Source organism: Hylaeus volcanicus, chromosome 1 (assembly GCF_026283585.1).
Source record: "Hylaeus volcanicus isolate JK05 chromosome 1, UHH_iyHylVolc1.0_haploid, whole genome shotgun sequence".
In the NCBI taxonomy this organism is placed as follows: domain Eukaryota; kingdom Metazoa; phylum Arthropoda; class Insecta; order Hymenoptera; family Colletidae; genus Hylaeus; species Hylaeus volcanicus.
Genome location: NC_071976.1, coordinates 5,927,515 through 5,949,690, shown reverse-complemented (window position 1 = coordinate 5,949,690; position 22,176 = coordinate 5,927,515). Strand labels below are relative to the sequence as shown.

General features: G+C 33.6%; 1 protein-coding gene across 3 annotated transcripts in view; it reads right to left on the bottom strand.

The window, feature by feature from the left end:
* The window catches only part of LOC128878887 (apyrase-like), a 27,408-nt gene that overhangs the window by 4,674 nt on the left and 558 nt on the right, over positions 1-22,176 (bottom strand). Inside the window, exons 1-6 of one of the 3 annotated variants that reach the window (XM_054127640.1) lie at positions 11,053-11,193; positions 8,199-8,531; positions 4,267-4,492; positions 2,827-2,943; positions 2,682-2,762; positions 1,818-2,019 (exon numbers count right to left, since the gene is read on the bottom strand). In XM_054127640.1, coding sequence (XP_053983615.1) covers positions 1,818-2,019; positions 2,682-2,762; positions 2,827-2,943; positions 4,267-4,492; positions 8,199-8,329 — 757 coding nt within the window. In that variant the 5' untranslated portion in view covers positions 8,330-8,531; positions 11,053-11,193. Of the gene's footprint in view, positions 1-1,817; positions 2,020-2,681; positions 2,763-2,826; positions 2,944-4,266; positions 4,493-8,198; positions 8,532-10,924; positions 10,945-11,052; positions 11,194-22,176 lie in introns of those variants that run through there. The other 2 variants (XM_054127730.1, XM_054127565.1) reach the window with 2 other exon arrangements.

Sequence of the window (22,176 nt, the reverse complement as noted above, 5' to 3'; positions counted from 1 at the left end):
AATCTGATATCAGAATTGCAAAATTCAAGATAGTGGATCCAATATGGACGACATGTATATTAAAAATATTAAATTATTGAGGATTTTTATGAAAAAGGATTTCTAGGTTTATAGAGCAACATAGTTGGAATACATTAACAGAAAAAAACCATAATAAATTAAAGTTAAATTAAAATTAGGAATAATAATGTTTGTTTTAATGCCCAAAAACAGCCTTCCTTTTCGTTCGTTCGCAAATAATTCCACTTTTTTTAATTTGTTCGGCCAACTAAATATACTTCATTGGTGAATTATAAAACATAATAATCTATGATATTTCTATATTGTATTAAAGTTATGAAACAAAAAAACTTGTTATTGTTTTAATAATTTGTTGCTATTTGTTGAATTAATAATTCACTCTTTCATGCATATATATTGACTCTTTAGGTTTTCGATACACTATAAATTTCAATAAATTGATCACAAAATGTGGTATTTGTTACTTTAAATGTTAATAACTTGCACATTAGCACTTTGTAGCAGGAAATGCCAATGGGGTATCTTTCCTGGCATGTTCTTTTGTAAAATCAATGTGGTCTCGCTACGTAGTGTTGGCTGTAACATTGTTGTTTTTCTACTGCTATATTAAAATATGAATACAATTTATGATATCTTGGGATGAAAAATGGCATTTTGTATTGCCCACGTGTAAATTTTATGTTCGTGACACACATATTAATGGCATAATATTCAAAGTATGAATTTTTTAAAGATAATCGGTTGTCATTTCTTAAAATTTCAAATGACAGTTAATGCACTCATATCTATACAACACGCACAATATTGAAAAAAGCCTGTTCGATATTTCAGAAATTGCATTTTGGCCATCCGGACCACTGTGCACCGTTTCAAAGAACTTGTCCCCAATATTCTGGATATTTTAACGCGTATTCTTGGTAAAATTGAATACTGTCCTTTATAATATAGGTTAATTTTCTTGAAACACGATCACGTTTTCTTGCAACATGCAATCTTCTCTTGGTCGTTCGCGCAGATGGAACATCTTTGCGCTCTCTTTTATTTTCGTTCATACATTGATTGCCGATTAAAAGGTAAAGTGGACGTGCATATGTTTAAAGTACATACTATACGATTATTGGTATCATTTCGTGTTCTTCATGTAACTGACACTGGAAACTCTACTTTCTTTCTTATATCCACTAACAACTTTAAAAATAACTTTCAGAATTTTTATTGAAAATGAGACGATCTTTTCTTTTTCGAGAAATTCGATTGCAATATTTCATTCTTCGTTCATTACTTGCTTAGACATTTGAAATTTTTAGTTAAAACTTTAAGTTAGAATTTCAAAAGTTACAAATGCTGATAATAACGAAGTGAACAATTTTGATCAAAGCTTGCGTCATCAAGTTCGAAGCTTTTCATGTGTTGCATGCTTTTACTTGTGAACAATTTTAAAAGACACAAACAATCGGATTATCACTTGCCAAATTAATATTGAGAGATTGATTCGAACGGATCGAATTTGCGGAGTGCGTGCGTTTCGTCTCGAAATTGTCAGTAGACTCATCGGTAGGGCTGCGTCTGACAATTCCTGCCCTAGACGCTTTGTTTTTTGTTATATAAATTTCGATATCGTGGCGATTGGTTGAGTCCCGATATTACGACTCTTTTCGATCAACGCACGTCGAGAACGATAAATGATTGGTTGAGTTCCGTGTTGAACTCTATTTGCCCAATCACTCGTAACTCGCCACATCAATTCTCGAGTATTTATTATACTATGTACTATGTTTATTTGTTTAAATACCGACCTGAGTAGAGAAACGTGTGCGAATGTCCACCAACGATCACGTCAACCAAAGGACACTGCGCGGCCATTCTTCTGTCCACATTTAATCCGCAGTGACTCAAAACGATGATAATGTCGACTCCCTGAGTTTTGAGCCTTTCTGCCTCGTCGTTCACCGATTTCACCTCATCCAGAAACTTTAACTTCCCGGTAGCGGAGATCTCCTACCAATTTATGAATTTCAATTATAAAACGCGAAGTCATTCTCTCGTTTAAACGTCCAAGCTCCGTAATCGTTTTTTACTGACAGCTTTGCGCAATTATTCGCAACTTCGTAGAATCTATTCGAGCAGTCGACGAACAAAAACGTGCGTGACTAAAAATTTAACGATGTTTTGTTTTTTTTCTTTTTTTTATTCGCTATTCCCACGACAATACTCGGACGTTATGGAACTCATTTAAACGTGGCCTTGGTATCGTCGTTGTTCAATAACGATGGCTCGAAGTGACATCGATCGAAACTTTTACAGAGATGCATTATTTTAACACTTTATTTACTAGGAATTTATAGGCTCTATTTAGTGGCTTTTTAATTCCAGTATTCAGCTTTTCGAATTTATTTACTGTGTTGATGGTTGTTTATTTACAATGTTCAGTTTTTGGAAACAGATTTGGCTTTCAATGTACTTGTAACAATATGGAGAAATTATTGTCTAGATTGGCATATGCTACTGTAGAAAATTCTTTTGTGAATTAAAGCCTGTTTCTAAATAGGCCGGTATATAAAGTATCAATTGGCGAGAATAAAACATTTTTTATTAAGCAATGTTTTCGCAACAAAAATTAAATCTATCGAGAAGCAATTTAAAAAAAAATTGATACAAACGTTTGTGGTGGATAAAATGACACCGATGACTCCGATTTTTGTACCATTCTTCACGAGGATTGTGCTGTTTTTATAGAGACCCTGAAGAGAAACAAAAAATTAAATATAATACGAGTCAGTCGAAAATTTGTATAGATCGACTAACCTGCATCGTTGGTTCCTCGCTGGCGTCTATATTCGTCACTACTACCGGTGCCTTTACCATTTTCAAAAAGGGAACGACACCCTGAATATTGTTGTCGAATTCATGGTTCCCGATTGTCTAGAAAAATCATCGATAATCAATATTTATATTCGTAATTAAACTTACATTCGAATTATCTTTTTCGAGTAGTAATCGCTAATTTTGTTGCGTAATCTGGGAAATCTGGCAAATCATCTATGTTGCATATATTATGTCATTAATTATCGATAATGAAGTATAAAATAAGTTTGAGCCTTTACCCCGTACTCGCTAGTCCATCTAAACAAAATTATTTTTGATACGTCGATCAAAATTTTTACATATGTTTTAATCGTTATTACACGAACAAGAATTGAAAAAATTAATAGATTCTTATATTACATCTGTAGGACTTTACATTATCGATATAAATGATACTACACGTGTGGCGCGATATGCAAATAAACCAGAGAAAGGCGAATACGACGAAATGTAATAGAACATAGTCGAATAATGTTTAGTGATATATAAGGTGTCCCAAAAATGTTGTAACACCTTGAAAGGGGTGGTTCGGGAGGTGATTTGAAACAACTTTTTCCTTAGCGAAAATGTTGTCCGAGGCTCCGTTGAGGAGATATTAACGGAAAACACTGACCAATCATAGCGCGCGTATACCGCTGGAGCGGCCGCAGGAGCGAAAGCTACGAGCTAAGCGGCCGCGGCAATGTCCTTCGATGCACGTCGAGTCACTTGTTCGCGTACAAGGGCGGCCGCTTAGCACATAGCCTTCGCTAGCGCGGCCGCTCCATCGGCATACTCGCGCTCTGATTGGTCAGTGTTTTCCGTTAATATCTCCTCAACGGAGCCTCGGACAACATTTTCGTTAAGGAAAAAGTTGTTTCAAATCACCTCCCGAACCACCCCTTTTAAGGTGTTACAACATTTTTGGGACACCCTGTATGTATATTCTTAACCTTGTAATATTCTAATAATACAATACTTATCATATATGAAGAAAGAGTAATGCTCATTGAAGGAAAACATCATATTACTATCCCGATCCACAACATCGAAGTTCAATGATTATTTTATTTGAAATAAAGAAATTTCTTTCGACGAATCTGTCATGAAGTTCAAAGGAAGAATCACATTTTGTAATTTACGAGCTAAAAGACCAATTTTTTAAGGGCAATAACCGATTGAACTCTCGCTACCTAAAATTAATTCCGACCGATACGCGTACAATGCCCACAGAAAATACGACAGCAAAGAGTTAAGTTACGAAACGAGATCGCATTCGAATAATCGATCGTTAAACTCTTTGACCCAATTAAACGGGTTTGGGAACAGCAAAAGGAATCCGTCCCTTGTTTCGAAATCGTCGTCTTCTCTTTTTTCGCGGTTTCGTGCTCGTCATCATACCATAACGTCATGCGGCAGCATGTTCATAAACGTTGCGGTCACGTTCCAGCGATGAACGTTGTACCAAAGTGTCCCCTGAAAATGATCGCCAGCATTCAGGAAGATTGGATTCGGTCTCTCGTTGATTAATCGATTGACCGCCGTGGACACACGTGAGATTCCGCCGACGCATTCCTTTTCGTTTTGTTTCGGACAAGCGCCCGATTGCGGTCCCGTTTGCTCGAATCTAGAATGATTTTCATTCTGCTGAATGCACGAGATCAGAAGCAGGTCTAATACTATTTATACGATAAATGATACCGTCTAAAGACATCTATAAAAGCTTCTCTGAACGGAGCTAAAAATTTGGTAAAAATTCATCATCTAAAGACGCACATTTTCCCGTTTCGATCATTGAAATCCATTTACCCGATCAAGAATAATGATTTTTTCAAATTTTAGTCGAGAATTCTGAAGTTTCTAGTCATCCGGTACACACACAGGCTACGTATCTACAGGGTGTTCAGGCTATTACTAGCCAGCGTTTTTCTCTTGAATGGTACATATGATAAAAAAATGAGAGAAAAAATTTATACTGTTTTTTTGTGTGCAAATACAACGCTGACTAGTAATAGCCTGAACACCCTTTATATTGCACAGTAACTCGAATTTGGTAACGGATAGAACAAAATTGGTTAGACGAAAGTTGTTCGGTATGAAAACTTCCACAAAATTGCGAGCCAAATTTTTATATAGCCGGTGGCGAAAAGATTTATGGTGGGGAGAAATATTATTAAAAATTAATTTTTTTTTAATTTCTTACTACGGTGCTATAGAATGTTAGAAACCGTTAAATTTTGGTAATATGTAATGTCTCATAATTTTTTACTCCAGTTGGAGAAAAAGAAAGAGTGAAAGTTAATAAAAATTAATTTTTCGTGAAATTTTATAGATGCTGGTGAACTGAATTCATACTTGAAATTAGGATTTGTAACTTTCTAAAGAGCACTTTAAACATTTGAAACGAATAATAAATAAATCCTTATTTAAACTTTTGTCGATAACTCGTATCGATTCCGAGTTATGAATCATAATAAACGGAGCGCAAGTAAACGAGGTGGCTCGGAGACAAAGGGTAGTTTTTCCCGTGAAACACAAAAGTGGCACGAACCGAAGATGGTACAATTCATAGGATGGTCCCACAAACAAGTGTACAAAGTTTCACTAAAATCGAGGTGTAACATTCACGGTGTTTCCTTGTAACATCACCAGGCGGTAGAAATCAAGTCAAGTCAGTATATTTTTAAGTAAATCTATCCGTAAAAATGTGTACATCATACTGAAATAGTACTAAAGACGTGTGTAAAATTTCAAATTAGAATCTTGCATACTTTAAAAAGAAAAAAAGGTAAGAAATTACGTTTAGTCTAATTATTATGATGAAAAATAAAATTTCCAAAAACATGTATCCCTTATTTTAACCTGTAGTTTACGCATATAAATTTTCATAAATGGGAAACAACATTTAGTAAGATAAATCAACAAGTGAAAACAGTTTTTCAAAAATAAATCATTTAAATAAATAAATTAACAATTTCTTCTGGCATGAGTGAATCACCCATTCGAAAACGCATAATTTAAAAGAAAAATTGTTGTTTTAGCATCTCTAGTTTCCAAGTTTCCATAAATTCGTTGATTGTGAATGTCTGAATAGTACGTTACATATTCTCAATTAAAATTCATGTTCAGAGCATTACGAATAAGCAATTTTTCATCTTTCGTTGTTCGAAAATTTTATCTAGATAAGAATTTTGTCCATTTTTGGTCTCAGACCTTGTTCGTATTAAAGAATAACGCATACGATGACATTAATCTTTATCTTTCTTTCATAGAGTTCGAAAGGAGTCTTTTCTCCGATAAAGCCTTGAACCATTCGATGAATAAATAGAAATAATACTCGCAGAATCACATGCGATGGCGTAAACATTGAGCAACCAAAGCCATGAATAGAAAAACTCACGATTAACCTGAATCATTGCTTCCTTGACCCTGAGATTTCACTTCGAGACTCGAGACTCGAATCAAGATCGCTTTAAGTCATTCCTATTGTTCGATCATTGACGATGTAATCGGTTGTTGTCGCTATTTCGGTAGGGACGCCTCGCATTTTCATAATTATGATCAGGTTATCGTATTACTGTTATCGATGCATCGTTAATGACGGTATCCGATCAGCATAATCACACCGTCACGCCCTATGGAGCGATCAATGCAAATCGTCGTAATAATTTCGAATTAATGCGTCGAATTTAGTGGTACGAAAAATATGATAAAAATCTGAACGAACGTTAATTATCCATCTCAGTGTTTCTCAAACTTCATTTTTAACCAACGGAAATCATCAACTACATTCCTAAAGTAGGATTTATTTATTATTCGTTTCAAATGTTCAAAATGCTCTTTAGAAAGTTACAAATCCTAATTTCAAATATGAATTCGGTTCACCAAAGACTATAACATTTCACGAAAAATTAATTTCTATTAACTCTTTATTTTTAAAAAATCTGGTATGACAGAAAAATCTTATCGCTAGTATCGAATTCAGCACGTATAGATTCATAAATTATTATTGTTATTGCTTCTATCTAACACATTTAAATTTGATGTTTATCAAGTTTTAAAAAATATATTTGAGAGGATCTCCGACGAAGGTGTACGACTCCACGAGTGTAAGAAAAGCCATAATGAACTTAAACGAAAAGAATAACTACGAAATCGTTAAAGATATTCAGGAAACGGACACTAAACTTATAAATAAAAACAGAAACGTAACTATTACCTGGGTACCTTCCCACCAAGGCATTACTGGCAACGAAAAAGCAGACCTCATAGCAAAAGAAGTGGCAACAACCATGACTCCAAATAAAGAAATAGAAATCCCATACCAAGACTTGATGACACTAATACAACGCACATCGAAAGAAGAATGGAATAAAATGTGGAACAACAAAAGAACAAAAACTCACAACATAACACACGACTTTTACCTAACGGTACCCCAAAGCACCATTATCAGGAGAGAACAAATAATAATGACTAGACTGAGAATTGGATACTCAAAAATCACACATGAATACCTATTAAAAAAAAACGGACCCTCCCCACAGCGACTCCTGCAATAAGGAAATTACAATTGACCACCTACTGTACGAATGCAGAAGATTTGAACTACAGAGAAGGAAGTATTAGGTTATCCCAAAAGTTTCTTCCGTGACTTGCACTCAATTATTTGATGTGGCAGTGTTTATATAAATAGACAACCTAATTTCTTAGATGTTAACGTTGTAACAGTAATGAAGCAAAATGAATTGTATGCAATTGTATAATGCAACATTAGACATAAAATATTGTGTATGAATTACTTATTAATAAAATGGAAGAAATTTTTGGGACAACCTAATAAGACCTCAACCCAGAAACAGCACTAATATCCCAGAAAGGTATGCAAAATATCATTAATTACCTCAAGGACACCAAACTCTACAGCAGTATATAGCACCGTTAATTAATCAGAAACCCAATCGAATTCGTCGCTAATTACCATGCTGTAGATGAGATGTAAAATAAATCCATATAAAAAAAAAATATCAAATAGTCGACGACCATAAACAGCAAGTTCCTTCTATTTTTCGGATAATATCCGCGAACAAGGATTGCATTCCCTACGTATCGAAACGTCGCTTCTTTAACGTACCGTAACGCGTTATTTTTCCCGTTATTGTTCGGAGAAACTGATACAGATTTAACTCTTACATCGCTTCAATAACGTCGAAGCAAACACTTGTTGCTATTAGCGATAATTAGCGGAAACATTTTCAGCGACCTCGTTTCACAACGTCATTCATATCTCTGCTAAAGTCGATTCGATACATAACTATCGCGTGGCAACATACCTTGCGTGAAAATCGTTCAGGTGTATCACCGACAGCTCGAACAAATCCGATCGGCCTGGATAATACACTCCTCTTCCGGTGAATCCCCAGGATATTTGGACCAGGAACAGCAACGACCAAATCGGACGCATCGCGGTTTCGATTCGATTGTTCCGATGGAAAATCACGTTACTCGCGCGAAAATGCAGTTTTTCACTGGTGCTCAGTTGCGCGATACTTTTGCTGGTTTTTTCCTTGATTCCTCGCTGTTCCACTCGATTCGTTCGGTTCTATAAACGATCAGCGTCGACTCATCTTCATTCTTTGATTCTCGATGACAGAGACTATTCGGTACTGAAAAACAAAAAGTTAGCGACGACGAGCAGTTACGATAAGTAATTACGATAAAGCAATTATGTTGTTATGTTGTTATTTGAGTTGATAATACGGAGTAGATAAGACATAGGTATTAATAGGAATTAATTATAAAGTGTTAGGATCACGCGCAACTTGTCTTGTAATTTAATTGTTGTTTTATCTGTTAATATGTACAAAATGTTTGAAGAGAAATCCTAAAGTAGTGAAATTTGGAATTTGTTCAGGTATCCCAATTTCATATGAAACTACGCCCTTAAAAATCAATTGTAAAATATGTTAAAAGAGCAATTAATAAATTATGCTCTAGAATTTATCGAGGGAGTCACCGGGCAGATAAGATTTAAGAAACAATAGAATTATAGTTATGTTATTCCCTTGATCTTCGCCGATCAATTGAACAATTACTGGTGTTGAAATATAGACTAACAAAAAAGATTGAAAAAAGACTGAATTACGAAAGCTTTCTAGATTGATAACATTGTTGCAAAGAAACATAAAGAAGCATTTCAATATAGGATGAATCATGCAATTGGGTCGTATCTCCTGTTTCATTGAAGAAAGGAAAAAGCAGTAGAGAGAAAACATTGAATGATATCACACGCTCTGTATTTCTATGACCTCATTTTTTTCACAAGTGCAACGACACATTGCAATATGCAATAGTAGTTTTTTTCAAAAATGCAACCACGTGTTCTTTCAATTTTGAGCCCTAATTCTTTTTATTATTCTACCATACGCAGGTATGAAGGTACAAGTATCGAAAAGTGAATGCTTTGCAAGATGTTTGAAAGTAAACGTGTTTAATGTCAGGCAGTATCTTCATGGTTCAATGCTGCTGCATTCGCCTACGTGTTTACACTTTCTGTTTCTGAAAGTTCATTCAAGCTTTAATTGTAAATAAATAGTTCAGAGTAAGTGTAAACATTTTGTTTCTTTGATTTAGATATGAATCTGTTTACAATATTTTTAGTTTTTGTAATTTTTAAATAAAACTTCGATTGTCGATAAAAAAAATCTCATCGAAAAGATATTCGTAATGTTCATATTATTTTAGCTTGTCCTAGGTGTATATAACCATTTAATGTTTACAATTGTTGGTTTACAATAACGAACTCGTCGCGAAAATACGACAAATATGTAATAACTATTTTAATACTATTAGTCATCATTTGTGAGAGCAAATTTATGATTACAAATTACGTCAGAGTTGACAGAAATATGTTGTTATACGTTAATTTAGCAACGTGCAATTAGTCGACGATTAATTGCTTCGAAACACTTGTATTTGCACAAAAAAAAACTTTACAAACTTTGACTACATCGGAAATTTATTTTCATTCCTTCGTACGTAATTCACTTGATAATATTGATGGAAAATAGTAGCAAAACAATATATTATTTTTGTATGTATATTTTGTATATAAACTAGTATATATTGTAAAGTATGCTTAATGCGTGTGCATTTGTATATGGTGTGTATGATATATGTGCAGTTGTGTGGTGTGTGTGCATTTTTCTGGTGTTTTTAAGAATTAGCGAATGTTTTTGTTTATTTCAATTAGTTACGTTCCATGATAAAGATGTATGAATACGTATTCTATTTTTCTGTGAAATTAAATTAAATGAAATTTATGTGAATTAAGTATTAAAAATAAAGTGTTAAAAGTATTGTTAAATTTGACTATGATTTTATTGTTCCAGTTTATAAAAAATCCTGACAAATAACTCATCAAAAGTTATTTTATTATTAATTGAAAGTATCTCTTACAATATATATATATGTATATCAACAATATATATCTTACAATATATATATATATTAGTTATCATTTGTGAGAGCAAATTTATGATTACAAATTACGTCAGAGTTGACAGAAATATGTTGTTATACGTTAATTTAGCAACGTGCAATTAGTCGACGATGAATTGCTTCGAAACACTTGTATTTGCACAAAAAATATATATATATATGTACATACATGGTTATTTATTATACCATGATCTAAACAATTTACAAAGAATGACAAAATTGTAATAAAATTATTTATTCGAATGTTCCGGAAATTCAAATAAATGATGCAATCGTTATCGTATCGATAAATTGTAAAGAGGAAAATATCCACGAAATTTTATTTCTATTTTAATAGAAACGTGAATTAATATATGTATTTTCGTTCCTTTCGGCTGTCACGTCGAATTAGAAGTCCCGTTACTTTTCTAAAAACGACAGCTAAAGTGACACGCATCTAATTTTCAAGCATGGATTGCTGTAATGTAATTTCCATGCGGTTTGAAAAGAACAGAAACGATGAAGTGACACAATAATAATGGGAATCGTGTTACGAGCGAGAGCACAAAATAATTGACACCTTCCGCATCGCGACGGCGAAATTTCGACGCGAGCGAAATTACGCGCGTAATCGGACGATTCGGCGAAACGTTGTCATAATTAATCACAAAGCGACGTGATTAATCGCAAATCGGACGCGTAACACACCTGTCATCCACGGCAGCTCGTCGGGGACTGGCTGCCTAAAACAAGCTCTATCTTTTCACTCCTTCCACGGCAAATCCATTATCGAACTGAAACGCTGCGCCGCTCGTTGTTATACAACCGTCAGGACAAAAGATCGAAGAACATTGTGTTCCGTTAGGATCAACGTGCTCCTCTTTTTACTTTCGGAACACACTTTTCCCAAATATCAGATTCATTTACTTTTTTAATTATTCGGCCACTCTGCTTACTTCGAAATATAAACTAAAATATAATATCGTACATGTAAACGATGCAAACATAATAAAAGAAAATAAACATTGAATCTCAAAATTTCGGATTCGACTTTGCGTGTTTTTAAAATAATCTTCATTGTTCATAAAGTAACTGAAAAATTTATTTATTGAATTTTTAATGCATCCAGCGTATCAAGCGAAAATTCAAAGATTGTTAGATATTGATATTGGTATTCAAGACATTGTCTACATTGGAAAAATCAATAAAACTGTCGGTAGCGAAGAAAGAAAAAGTATTTTGTTGCTCCCATTAAATTTTTTATTTGTGTAGCCATAGTTTTGCTTCCTTTTAAATTTAAATCTATTTTTCTTACTTTTTTGCTCACTGTTTCCTATTGTCCCTGTTTGTAAAACTTTCGCGCTTGTTTCACCTCGTTCATTTCGTAATTTTACTTCACAATCAAGTAGCTTTATTTTTACGAACGCCAGTGTCGAGTCTTTGTTCGTTTAATAAAAGTCTTGCGATTTTGCTAATATCTCTTAATGTTGCCCTGCTACTTATAAATCAACCATCATTTCGTCGAAGCAGATCAGATGTTTTGACAGTGGCGATGTTTCCTTGAATTTCAGTGTCAAAAGTTTTTTTTCAATAGCCAATTGAGTCGCTAATCTTTTTCTGTTATGAATTGCATTCAATTTTTCCATTACATTTTTCGCTGCATCTGCTTCTATTGAGAAACTAAGCATCGAATTAGATAAATATTCAATGATAATCCGTTTGGCGATTCTTTCACATTTCTTCGAAGCACCTAAGTCTTTTTACTTTTAGAGCATCTTATATTCTGAGGTGAGTGTGTAACACGTCACAGAAACGATTTATCGACAATTTTCGACGCGCTGTCGCTCGTTTCATTTGTCAACTTATCTAGACGCGCGTGCAACGCGAGATATTAGCGATCATTTACTCTCTCTCGCTTATCTGATAATAGAGATGAGCATTTCGTGATAAACTATGATTTTGGATCGTCAGCTATCGTCACGAAGGGAATTAAAAAAAATTCTAAATTTTAATTTACTTGTAAAATTTTCTAATCCGGAACTGTGATAATTTGTATAAAAATTCTAAAATTCAAAATATCTTGTATTTTCGAAAAAAGGATCAGCACTACTTTATATACTACTGGACTAGCGTTATCAGTAAATATAATTGTCACATCGGAGCCTTTCATCTCAATTGCTATTGCATAACAAAAATTAGAAATTCTGTCGACAGCCTTGCGTCGAGATTTCGTTACTTTATTACGGAGGCGGGCGGGTTGCTTTCAGGAGGATGAAAAAGAAACAAAGTCAACGGATGAATAATTTCAGGAACCGTTCGCCAATGAATTCGGCTATTCGAGAACAGAAAGGGAGAGACTTGTACGGACAACAGCGTTAAAAAAAAGGGGAAGGAGAGACGGAGGTCGGAAGAATTTCGGACAGAGCGAACGTGTAACAATCCTTGGGCTCTTTTCGCAAGTCCCCAGTCTACCTGGCACAGTGGTAGTCGGTGCGTGTCCTTCGAACTCGTAGTGTCTACTACTACTGTCTCGTGAATTGCCAGACACGTGGATACAGCGCAACCCCTTTTCCTGATCAATGAGGCTGGATTTCACGGTTTGCTTTCATTAACTATTCGTTCTATTTTACACTGAGCAGCTTCGTCATTCGATTAATAGAATTATTTATTTATTCAATGGAAACAAGAAAAAAAAAGTTTAGTCGATAGATAAATTTACAAAATAGCTGTATATTAATATTTTTAATAAACCAATAAAATCTGTTTATAATTATACTAGTTGAGCTCCGCAGTTTCAACCGCGTGGAATACTATTCTTATTAGCACAGTGATCTGGCGGCCCGCTTTTCGTGGCCAAAACCTAATTTCTCAACTTCAACTTTACAGAGAAATTTTGTTTACATGAATTGAAAAATGTTTAAGGTTTTAAAATTCGTATAATTTGTTTAAAAGTACAATTAAATTGTACTTATGTTGAGTTAATTATCTTAATTATTTATTGTAGAACCTCAAAATATGGGTTTGTATGGTACAAAATCGCTTTTGAATATTCGCATTAATATAACTTTACATTAATAAAATTAGTCACTAAATTACGTGTCTTGTTTTCATTTAAATTCACTCCAAATCCGTAGGCAGAAATTAGTATAATACAGCACATCATCTTGATATTAAGGATATTAGTACTACATATTTTAATATTTATAAGTGACAGATGACTTGTATCGGGATCCATCCGTCTAAACCATAGTTACGTGTACGCGTACTCGCTGAATATTCAAAACCGATTGTCTCGAGAACGAAACCTCGGTTAAAGAAATTTCATTCTTTATTTTCGATTTATTTTTTTATGTAGAAACACCCCCACTTCGGTCGTACCACCGATGCTGGGACACCCTGTATATGTAGATTATTCTTATATTATATAGATATACACCTAAATTATACGTATAGATAAAGACTAGAACCGAATATTTACAATGTTTCACCGCTGTGCAATAACGTTGTATTAACAGAATTGATATAAATATAAACTGTATCAGATTATTGGACCAAGGATTTTAAAAAGCATAAACTTTTTGCTTCTCGAGCAGCAAATATTCGTTCGTTTAGGTTACTAAATTGAAATTGTTGCGACGCCGAATTAGAAAGGAACAAATTGATGCGAGATTACAGCAATTAGATATGCAATCTTTGAATGAAATGTGATCGATTTGAATTTTTATGTAACTGTATTAAACAAGTGAAATTGGCGATTAATCTGAATTTCTATTTATTAGAATTCTGTTTCATTGGATACCGATTCTTTAGAGTCGGTCGTCAGTGCAATTGTTCAGTTTTCAATCGCAAAAGATACTGGTTCGGAAATGAATCTTCGAGTTCTGGATTATCAAGGTATACATGGAATGAAAAACTAGTTGGAACTGTTACACAAGTATTTTTTACACGTGCGCGCGGACTGGTTTTTTGCTGTCAGTATGGGTGACAAAATGCATACCTATAACTTATCCGCCTTCGGTAGATTAATAAAAAAAATCGAAAAATTGTAAACGTTGCATATGAAACAGACGCTGTTTGCATTACGAACCTGTATTGGAACCTAGATAATCGGGAGAACCATCGACGAACTGAAATATTCCGTACGAATGCGTGTATTAGCTTGCTAATACAGTTTGCAGCGCTTAATTGAAATTTACGTGAAATCATAGAGCGACACGATTTGTTTGCGCGGTGATATATCCACTTGTCATCGGAACAAATCTACTTCCGTCACACTAAATAATAATACCCTGTGTCATTTATTGAAGCAGATTAAATTTGTCGTAGAAACGAGAAGAATACGTACAAAATATAAATTTCTTTGTATGAATAATTTTTACGACTGAAAATGTTCAATAAGAATTAAAAATTCGAAATTAACGTTTCTCGTATTATTTTCACAGATATATTACATTCACAATTGAAATGATCTCTTATGATCCTGTTTTACTGCCTAACAATGTCGTCGGATGTGTGTACATATACCTTAACACTTTTACTACTAATTAGTTTCTTGCTAATCGCTCTAAATTATCTAAAATTAATCTTCCACGTGCTCCACATTCACCGACCATCGAAGCCATTCTCTAAACTAAAATATTCAAGTTATGGCAACTATTTCTGGTTTGTTAAAACAATATTACTCTTGATATGTTGTTTATTCGATGATAAAACGTTTCAGCCATGATATGCAGCTCTTGAAATGATACGAATTGGCTATACGACAAGAAAACAAATTGTGCGACAACTGTCCTACAATTGTTACAATTTTGCAACCGTCTCCAAATTGTATAGTACATATTGATATTAACCTTTTCGGTGCTCTGCGAGAGTATACTCGTCAAATTATTTTGTTCTTGTCGTGCTCGAGACGAGTTAAATCGCATGAGGTTATTGTTAATGAGTTAATGAGTTAATTGGTCTTGAGCTCTTTCCTATTTAAAAAGCGCATACGATTTAACTCGTCTTGAACACGACGAGAACAAAATAATTTTACGAGTATACTCGCACAGAGCACCGAAAAGGTTAAAGAATTTGAATTAATGATATAACAAAACGTATGTATGTCACATAATTCATGTTCTTCTCTTACGATCAATTTGCACTACTTGTAGAGGATCGCGTAACATGGTTAAAAGATTGTAATAACTATACTGCGGATCTGTATGCATTTATATGAAATTTTAATGTGCAAGAACGTACAAAATGTAAACAATATGCAAGAATATAACAAAAGAGATTGAAAGTAAAGTTCATGTTATAATATTTGCAGAAGAAAATAAATTTCTATTTGGGTTCAATTTTTCTAGGTACGTTCGCAAAGATTTTATTTCGCATAAAGATCCGCAGTCTAGTAATAACAAATAAATAAGATACTTGAATACTATCGCAGTAAAATAAATCCAAGTAAACGACACATAGAAATCTATTTTTGAAAATTCTTGTTGAATGTTACGAAATATTTGCATTCCAATTAACGTCGAAACGATTGACACGAGTTTAACCCATTCACTGCCAATTACGAGATGTCTCGTAGTTTAAATTGATTGCATTTACTCAAGGGATAAGTTTATAGCCTTTTGAGTCACGAATTATTGCAAAAGAAGATCGTAAATTCTTTTCTTTAAACAACAAATTTTATATAATTTTTTTATTATCAAAATAACAACCTAGATTAAACATCTGTATTAACCCTTTCAGAGCTGGCGTCCACAATTAAGGACACAAAATTTAAAAACTACCGACACTATCGTTTAGATCGAATGTCCTTATTTATACAAATAAAAAGAGACCAGTTTTTCTCGAAAACTACACTATTAGGATTTTCTTCCAAACTAATTATAGTCCAAGTTAATCCTAAACATTAAATTACGTTAATAAAAGAAAAAAAATAATTTAGGTCTGAAAGGGTTAAACGCAAATTTAAGATTAGGGGAAGAGTTTTAAATTTTCCTGGCAGTGAATGGTTTAAATGAAAAGCGATCGAGTTCCGGAAGTCTTGTGCTCGATAAAGTGTTGAACGTCAAGTTTCACTGGCGCGCGAGAATCGAAAGAGACGCTCTTGCGATGAAGCGAGATGAGCAGCCGGAAAATGACCCTGGCAAATTGACAAGAAAATCATCCTGTATTCGAATATTTGGCCGTGTCGCGACTGTCATCGAAACGCGATCCAACAAACAAGTCGACGAGTCTGTTCATTTAATAGCTTCCGGGAAGATGCAAACAGTGACATTATTGTGGGCTCTAATTTGCGATAAGATGTTAACATTGCAATATAATCACGAGACGAAATTATATAAGCCGAAGACTCAATTATCTATTATTATCCGAGTTTTCCGAAGCGTTATTTCAAAGAAGAAATAAACTAGTGACAAATTTGTCGATTATATGTACAATTTCTTATTAAAAGTGCAAGTAAATAGAAGTGACGAAGAAGAAGAAGAAGAAAGAAAAAGAAGAAAGCTAATGAAAATTTCGCTGATTACACTTTTGATTTTGTTCTCAAATTGAAAATTAACACATTCGCCAACGCTGACGCGAATTCACGTTACTTCGAATTTGATTCCTGGTTATGAAAACCTTTTTATTTTATACACTACATACTTACAACATTGATATCTCGAAACATATTTTGTAATTCTTATCATCGCCCGAACGATACAAATTTTCGATGTTCAGCTTCAGAATATTATTATTTTCGTCAGCTCACGGTATTAGAAACGTAAAATACCTGGCAATCGCCAAGATGTTAACAGGTATGACTTTTCAAGAATTCAGAGAGCAAGTATCGTAGAATGACGGACAGTGGTCCGCATGGCCAAAAATGCGGCCAAAATTAGAAAGAGTTTTCGGATTTTCATGAAACTTGGTATTGTGGAGTTATTTGGACTGAAAATGAAGAATCTAATATCAGAATTCAAAATTCAAAAATATTGGATCCAATATGGTCGGCATGTATATTAAAAAGTTATTAGATTTTCATGAAACTTGGTATTTATAAGATATTTGGGCCGCAAAACTTCGAATCTGATATCAGAATTGCAAAATTCAAGATAGTGGATCCAATATGGACGACATGTATATTAAAAATATTAAATTATTGAGAATTTTTTATGAAAAAGGATTTCTAGATTTACAGAGCAACATAGTTGGAATTCATTGACGGAAATAACAATAATAAATTAAAGTTAAATTAAAATTAAGAATAATAATATTTGTTTACAGTAACAATACAATAGAATCTACACCTGTAACTATAAAATATGAATATTAGGAGTGAGGCAAATATGAGCAAGATATTTCAATAGTATATGAAAATAGACATACTTACCTAACTTATGAAGCATGTAGTTAAGTGAAGTCTTGTGTATAATCATTTTGTTTTCCTATTTTAATTCACAAAATGACTAAATATCACATAATCTTAAAATAAAAAATACATAGGTAAAATCAAACTTTTTCTTTATCCCTACAGCGGTAAATTATTCTAAATAACATATATTTAATACAGAAAATGAGCCATAAGGAATATATTATTCAATAAGATTACAGTTGTAGATTTTATTACCACAGATACGCAGCAAAATGTGAACATTAAGGAAACGAGAAAAATCGTCAACTTTAAAGTGCTATATCTTAGAAAATAATCATTATATTTGGAGAACACAAATAGTTTTTGTTGTAGTGTTACATATATAATAAATAGATTATGCCAGTTTCATAAATACCAAGTTTCATGAAAATCTAATAGCTTTTTACTATACATGTCGGCCATATTGAATCTGCCATTTTAAATTTTGCAATTCTGATATCAGATTTGAAGTTTGCGGTTCAAATAAGTCGTAAATAACAAGTTTTGTAAAAATCTAATAACTTTTTCATATACATGCCGCCCATATTGGATCCGTCATTATGAATTTTGCAATTCTGATATCAGATTCTTCATTTTTAGCCCAAATAACCTAACAACACCAAGTTTTATGAAGATCCGAAACCTCTTTCTAATTTTGACCTCATTTTAGCCCATCCGGACCACTGTGCACCGTGTCCCTAAAAGGCTTTTCGATAATTTATCGAGACACCTGTCAAACGAACTTCTGGTCTTTGACGTATAAAGTTCAGCTCTTAACAAATTGTACGAGAGATATCGAGAGTTAAGCTGTCGTTGTCTCCCAATGGACAAGATAAGCGAGAGATCGATGCGATGCGATGCGATAATCGTATTTTTCCTAATTAATCTTACACTGTTTAATTTAATCAAATGGTACTTGTACTTTGTCCAATGCTTTAACACAAACTAACGTAACTAAGGTAACGAGTGTTTCCGCAAGGACAATAATTATTTGCGCGATCCATGTTTGCAATGCACGATATTGAAGATATCGAGTCATCGTTGTCAGTTCTGTAATTACGTTCTAAGATAAAAATCGTCAACATTGTCGTCACAGTCGAAAATATTATCCTGGACTGTTAAGTACACAACGGATAATTATTTCTTACGGTATCGATAAACAACTCTTTTGTACATCTTCAATTAGCAGCTAATAATAATGCATTGCAAAATATAGTCTGATAACGAAGTGTTCAACTTATTCAGACGTACAAAAGGATCACAAAGAGTAAGAAAGATGTCTGATTTATACTTTTATTCCACATTGCGATAATCGTCGAACAATAGGATTATTATCATCGAGCGATAACAATGTTTCGCGATCGTCTGTTAACAATAAAAACGATATCCTTGTACGTTCTGATTTTTTCCTCGAAATAAAACGTCGAGCGACAGAGATGATCAATTTAGATCTGCTTATTTAGATAAAAATGTCGGAAAACGAAAGATCTGTTATTTATTACTTGTTAATTAAAGAATGGAGTTTGAATTATGGAATTAAATTATGGAATTTTTCATGATGAACAATTAACGATTTAACCGTTCAATGGAATGAATGTTACGAATAAATTGCTATATGTTGCTTTTGTTCGTTATCTATTAAGGTTAAGTTTAAAGTCAACACTTCGGTTGAACCACACTTCTTTTGCGCGTGTATTAGCATTACTTAACCCGTTCACCTTAAGTGTACCTTTCCATAATCGTGCAATATGGCGATTACATAAAACAAACAAATAAAACGTACACTTCTTTTAGAAAAGAACATTGATTTACCAAGGAAGAAAAAGTGTAACATTGTTTTAAACAGAAAGCACAGCTTTGGTTGAACAAATTTTCATTTGTACAGTATCTGTATACATACACATTTCACGAATTTAGAAGATATACGAATATTCTCATGCATTTATCGTAAACATTCATAACGTTAAAAAAGTTCTAAATCTGATTATCTTAGAACATCAATTTGCAAATTTATGGATATACGAATATCGCGACTATGCACGCACATTTGGCCAAGCGTTATCTTATAATTAATGGACAAGTCACGTTTTTTGATAAGCAAAGGCTATTTTCTTTTTGAAAGTCGACTGTAGTCGTGCCAGTTGCTGATAATAAGTATCGATTGAGCATTCACAGCACGAAAAATCCGACCACTTTCCACCCAAACGAGAAACAAAATAATTGGCTATGGTCTCCATTGAAATAATAATATAATATAATTCTTCACGAGCTTGCAAATCATAACATTATTTGACAAATCTTTGACGTTTAATAAAAAGAGCCTAAGTCACAATTCTATATTTAACAATCGTAGGAATGCTATAATTTATGTACTAAGATTAAATAAATTACTAAAGTTGTAAAGTGTTTCTCAAGAGGAACTTTATAATTTCGTTTTTAAAAACAAAATATGCCTGTCAGCACAATCATGGTGAATACTTCAACATCTTACACACGTTTAACCCTTTGGCCTACGATTTACTGTAGGATCGTGCGTGCCATAATCGAGTATAAAATTCTTTGCGCCCTTTCGTACGATGTGCCTGACTCGTGTTTTTCATCTTCGACTAAAATTCTGTACCGCGAATCTCACACGTTGTTATATGTTAAAGAGTTAATTGCAATCGTGTGTACTTTCATTCCAACGCTTTGCATTCGGATGTCTCCTATGACGGGACACTGTAAGTCTAGCAAATTTTGTTAGTAGTTACGTAGAATAAATTTATGTTGGGACAATTTTTTTAAACATGCATGTTTCCTTGAAGTTTTATTATTGAAATAGCACGAGAAAGCACACCAAAATACGGCGCGTGTACAGAGATTCAGAGGAAAATATACGAGCAGACGTTACATGGAAAAAGTAAAGGGTTAACGAAGTAAATGGTGTCCTAAAAGAGGCTTCAGGATTTTGTTTTTAACCCTTTGCACTCGAGCCTTTTTTCTGGTATCTATCAGCAACTCGAGATGTTTCTTAGCATTCTATTGCCATGAATTCTAAGCTATCTAGATTTGAGAATGAGGTCACCTTTACCTCGCCTACAAACATTTTATCGACACTTCGAGCTCCAAAGAAATGAAACCTAAAGAAACATTAGGTATTGTAGATTTGCTCCGTGAAACCTAATGGTGACTGACAGTCACCTCTCGAGTGCAAAGGGTTAATAATAGAATATGTCTGTTAACGTGGCGTAGCGGAAACTTTCAATTATGTTTAACTACAATCATGTGTACTTTATTTAAAATATACCAATTGAACATATTCAATGTATATTGGGTATTCGAAAAAGGTCGTGGTGTTTCTCAACCATTTGTACGATTTCATCGCATCGTTTTATAATTGGTTGACCATAACGTGACCCATCTTTGACATCAAAATTTTCATAGAGCATTTTGCCTGTAAACACTATAAATTTTTTTCAGAAGCCTCCAAAAATGAGCGACAAAACGCCACGAACTTTTTCGAATACATCATAGAAAATATTGAATATATTAAAAAACTTTTACTTTACTTTACTTTTTTACTTTTACTTTTTTTATATATTAAAAAACTCTGAAGTCTCTTTTGAAAGATCCTTTATGTTTGCAGTGGTGTCAACGCTTCAAGAAAGCTGTAACAATTTATAATCAAGTCTAATAATACCAAAAAAGACACATTTCCAAAGTTGAATAGAAAAGTGTCCGTCTGTCTGTCTGTCGATTAATCTCCGAAACTACTGAACCGATTTTACCATTGTTTTCAGTCATAGAAAGCTACACTATCCCTGAGTAACATAGGCTATGTATTATTTTCATAAAAATACGTTTTCAATTTGAAATCTCAAAATTTTGTAAATAAAGTTGTGGCATCGTTATACTCACAATGAGAAATATCGATCGAAACATCTGAGTTACGGAAAATAAAATACAGTCGCCTACTGATTCACGAAGGAACACGTGATTTTGAAAGTAAACGACAATAAAATATTAGTTTGTCTGGAAAGTCCATGCCGATTTTTGGTAGGTGCTACACGTCTGTTTATAGTGAAATGGTTGAAAACAATTAACATGGATGCATCCCTTAAAAGGTGGAAAGGTCGTGGAACGAAATGGTACTTATATAATTCAATAAATATATATCAAAATTCAAATGTGCCTTTGAATTTTTCTTAAAAATTGCCACGAACTTTCTGGACAACCCAATAAATAGTATTCCACACGGATGAAACCGGGGGCACAGCTAGTATTAAATATATTAAAAAACAAAATTCTGAAGCCTCTTTTGAAAGATCCCTTATGTTTGCAGTGGTGTCAACGCTTCAAGGAAGCTGTAACAATTTATAATCAAGTCTAATAATACCAAAGAAGACACATTTAGGACACAGCTAGTATTGAATATATTAAACAACAAAACTCTGAAGCCTCTT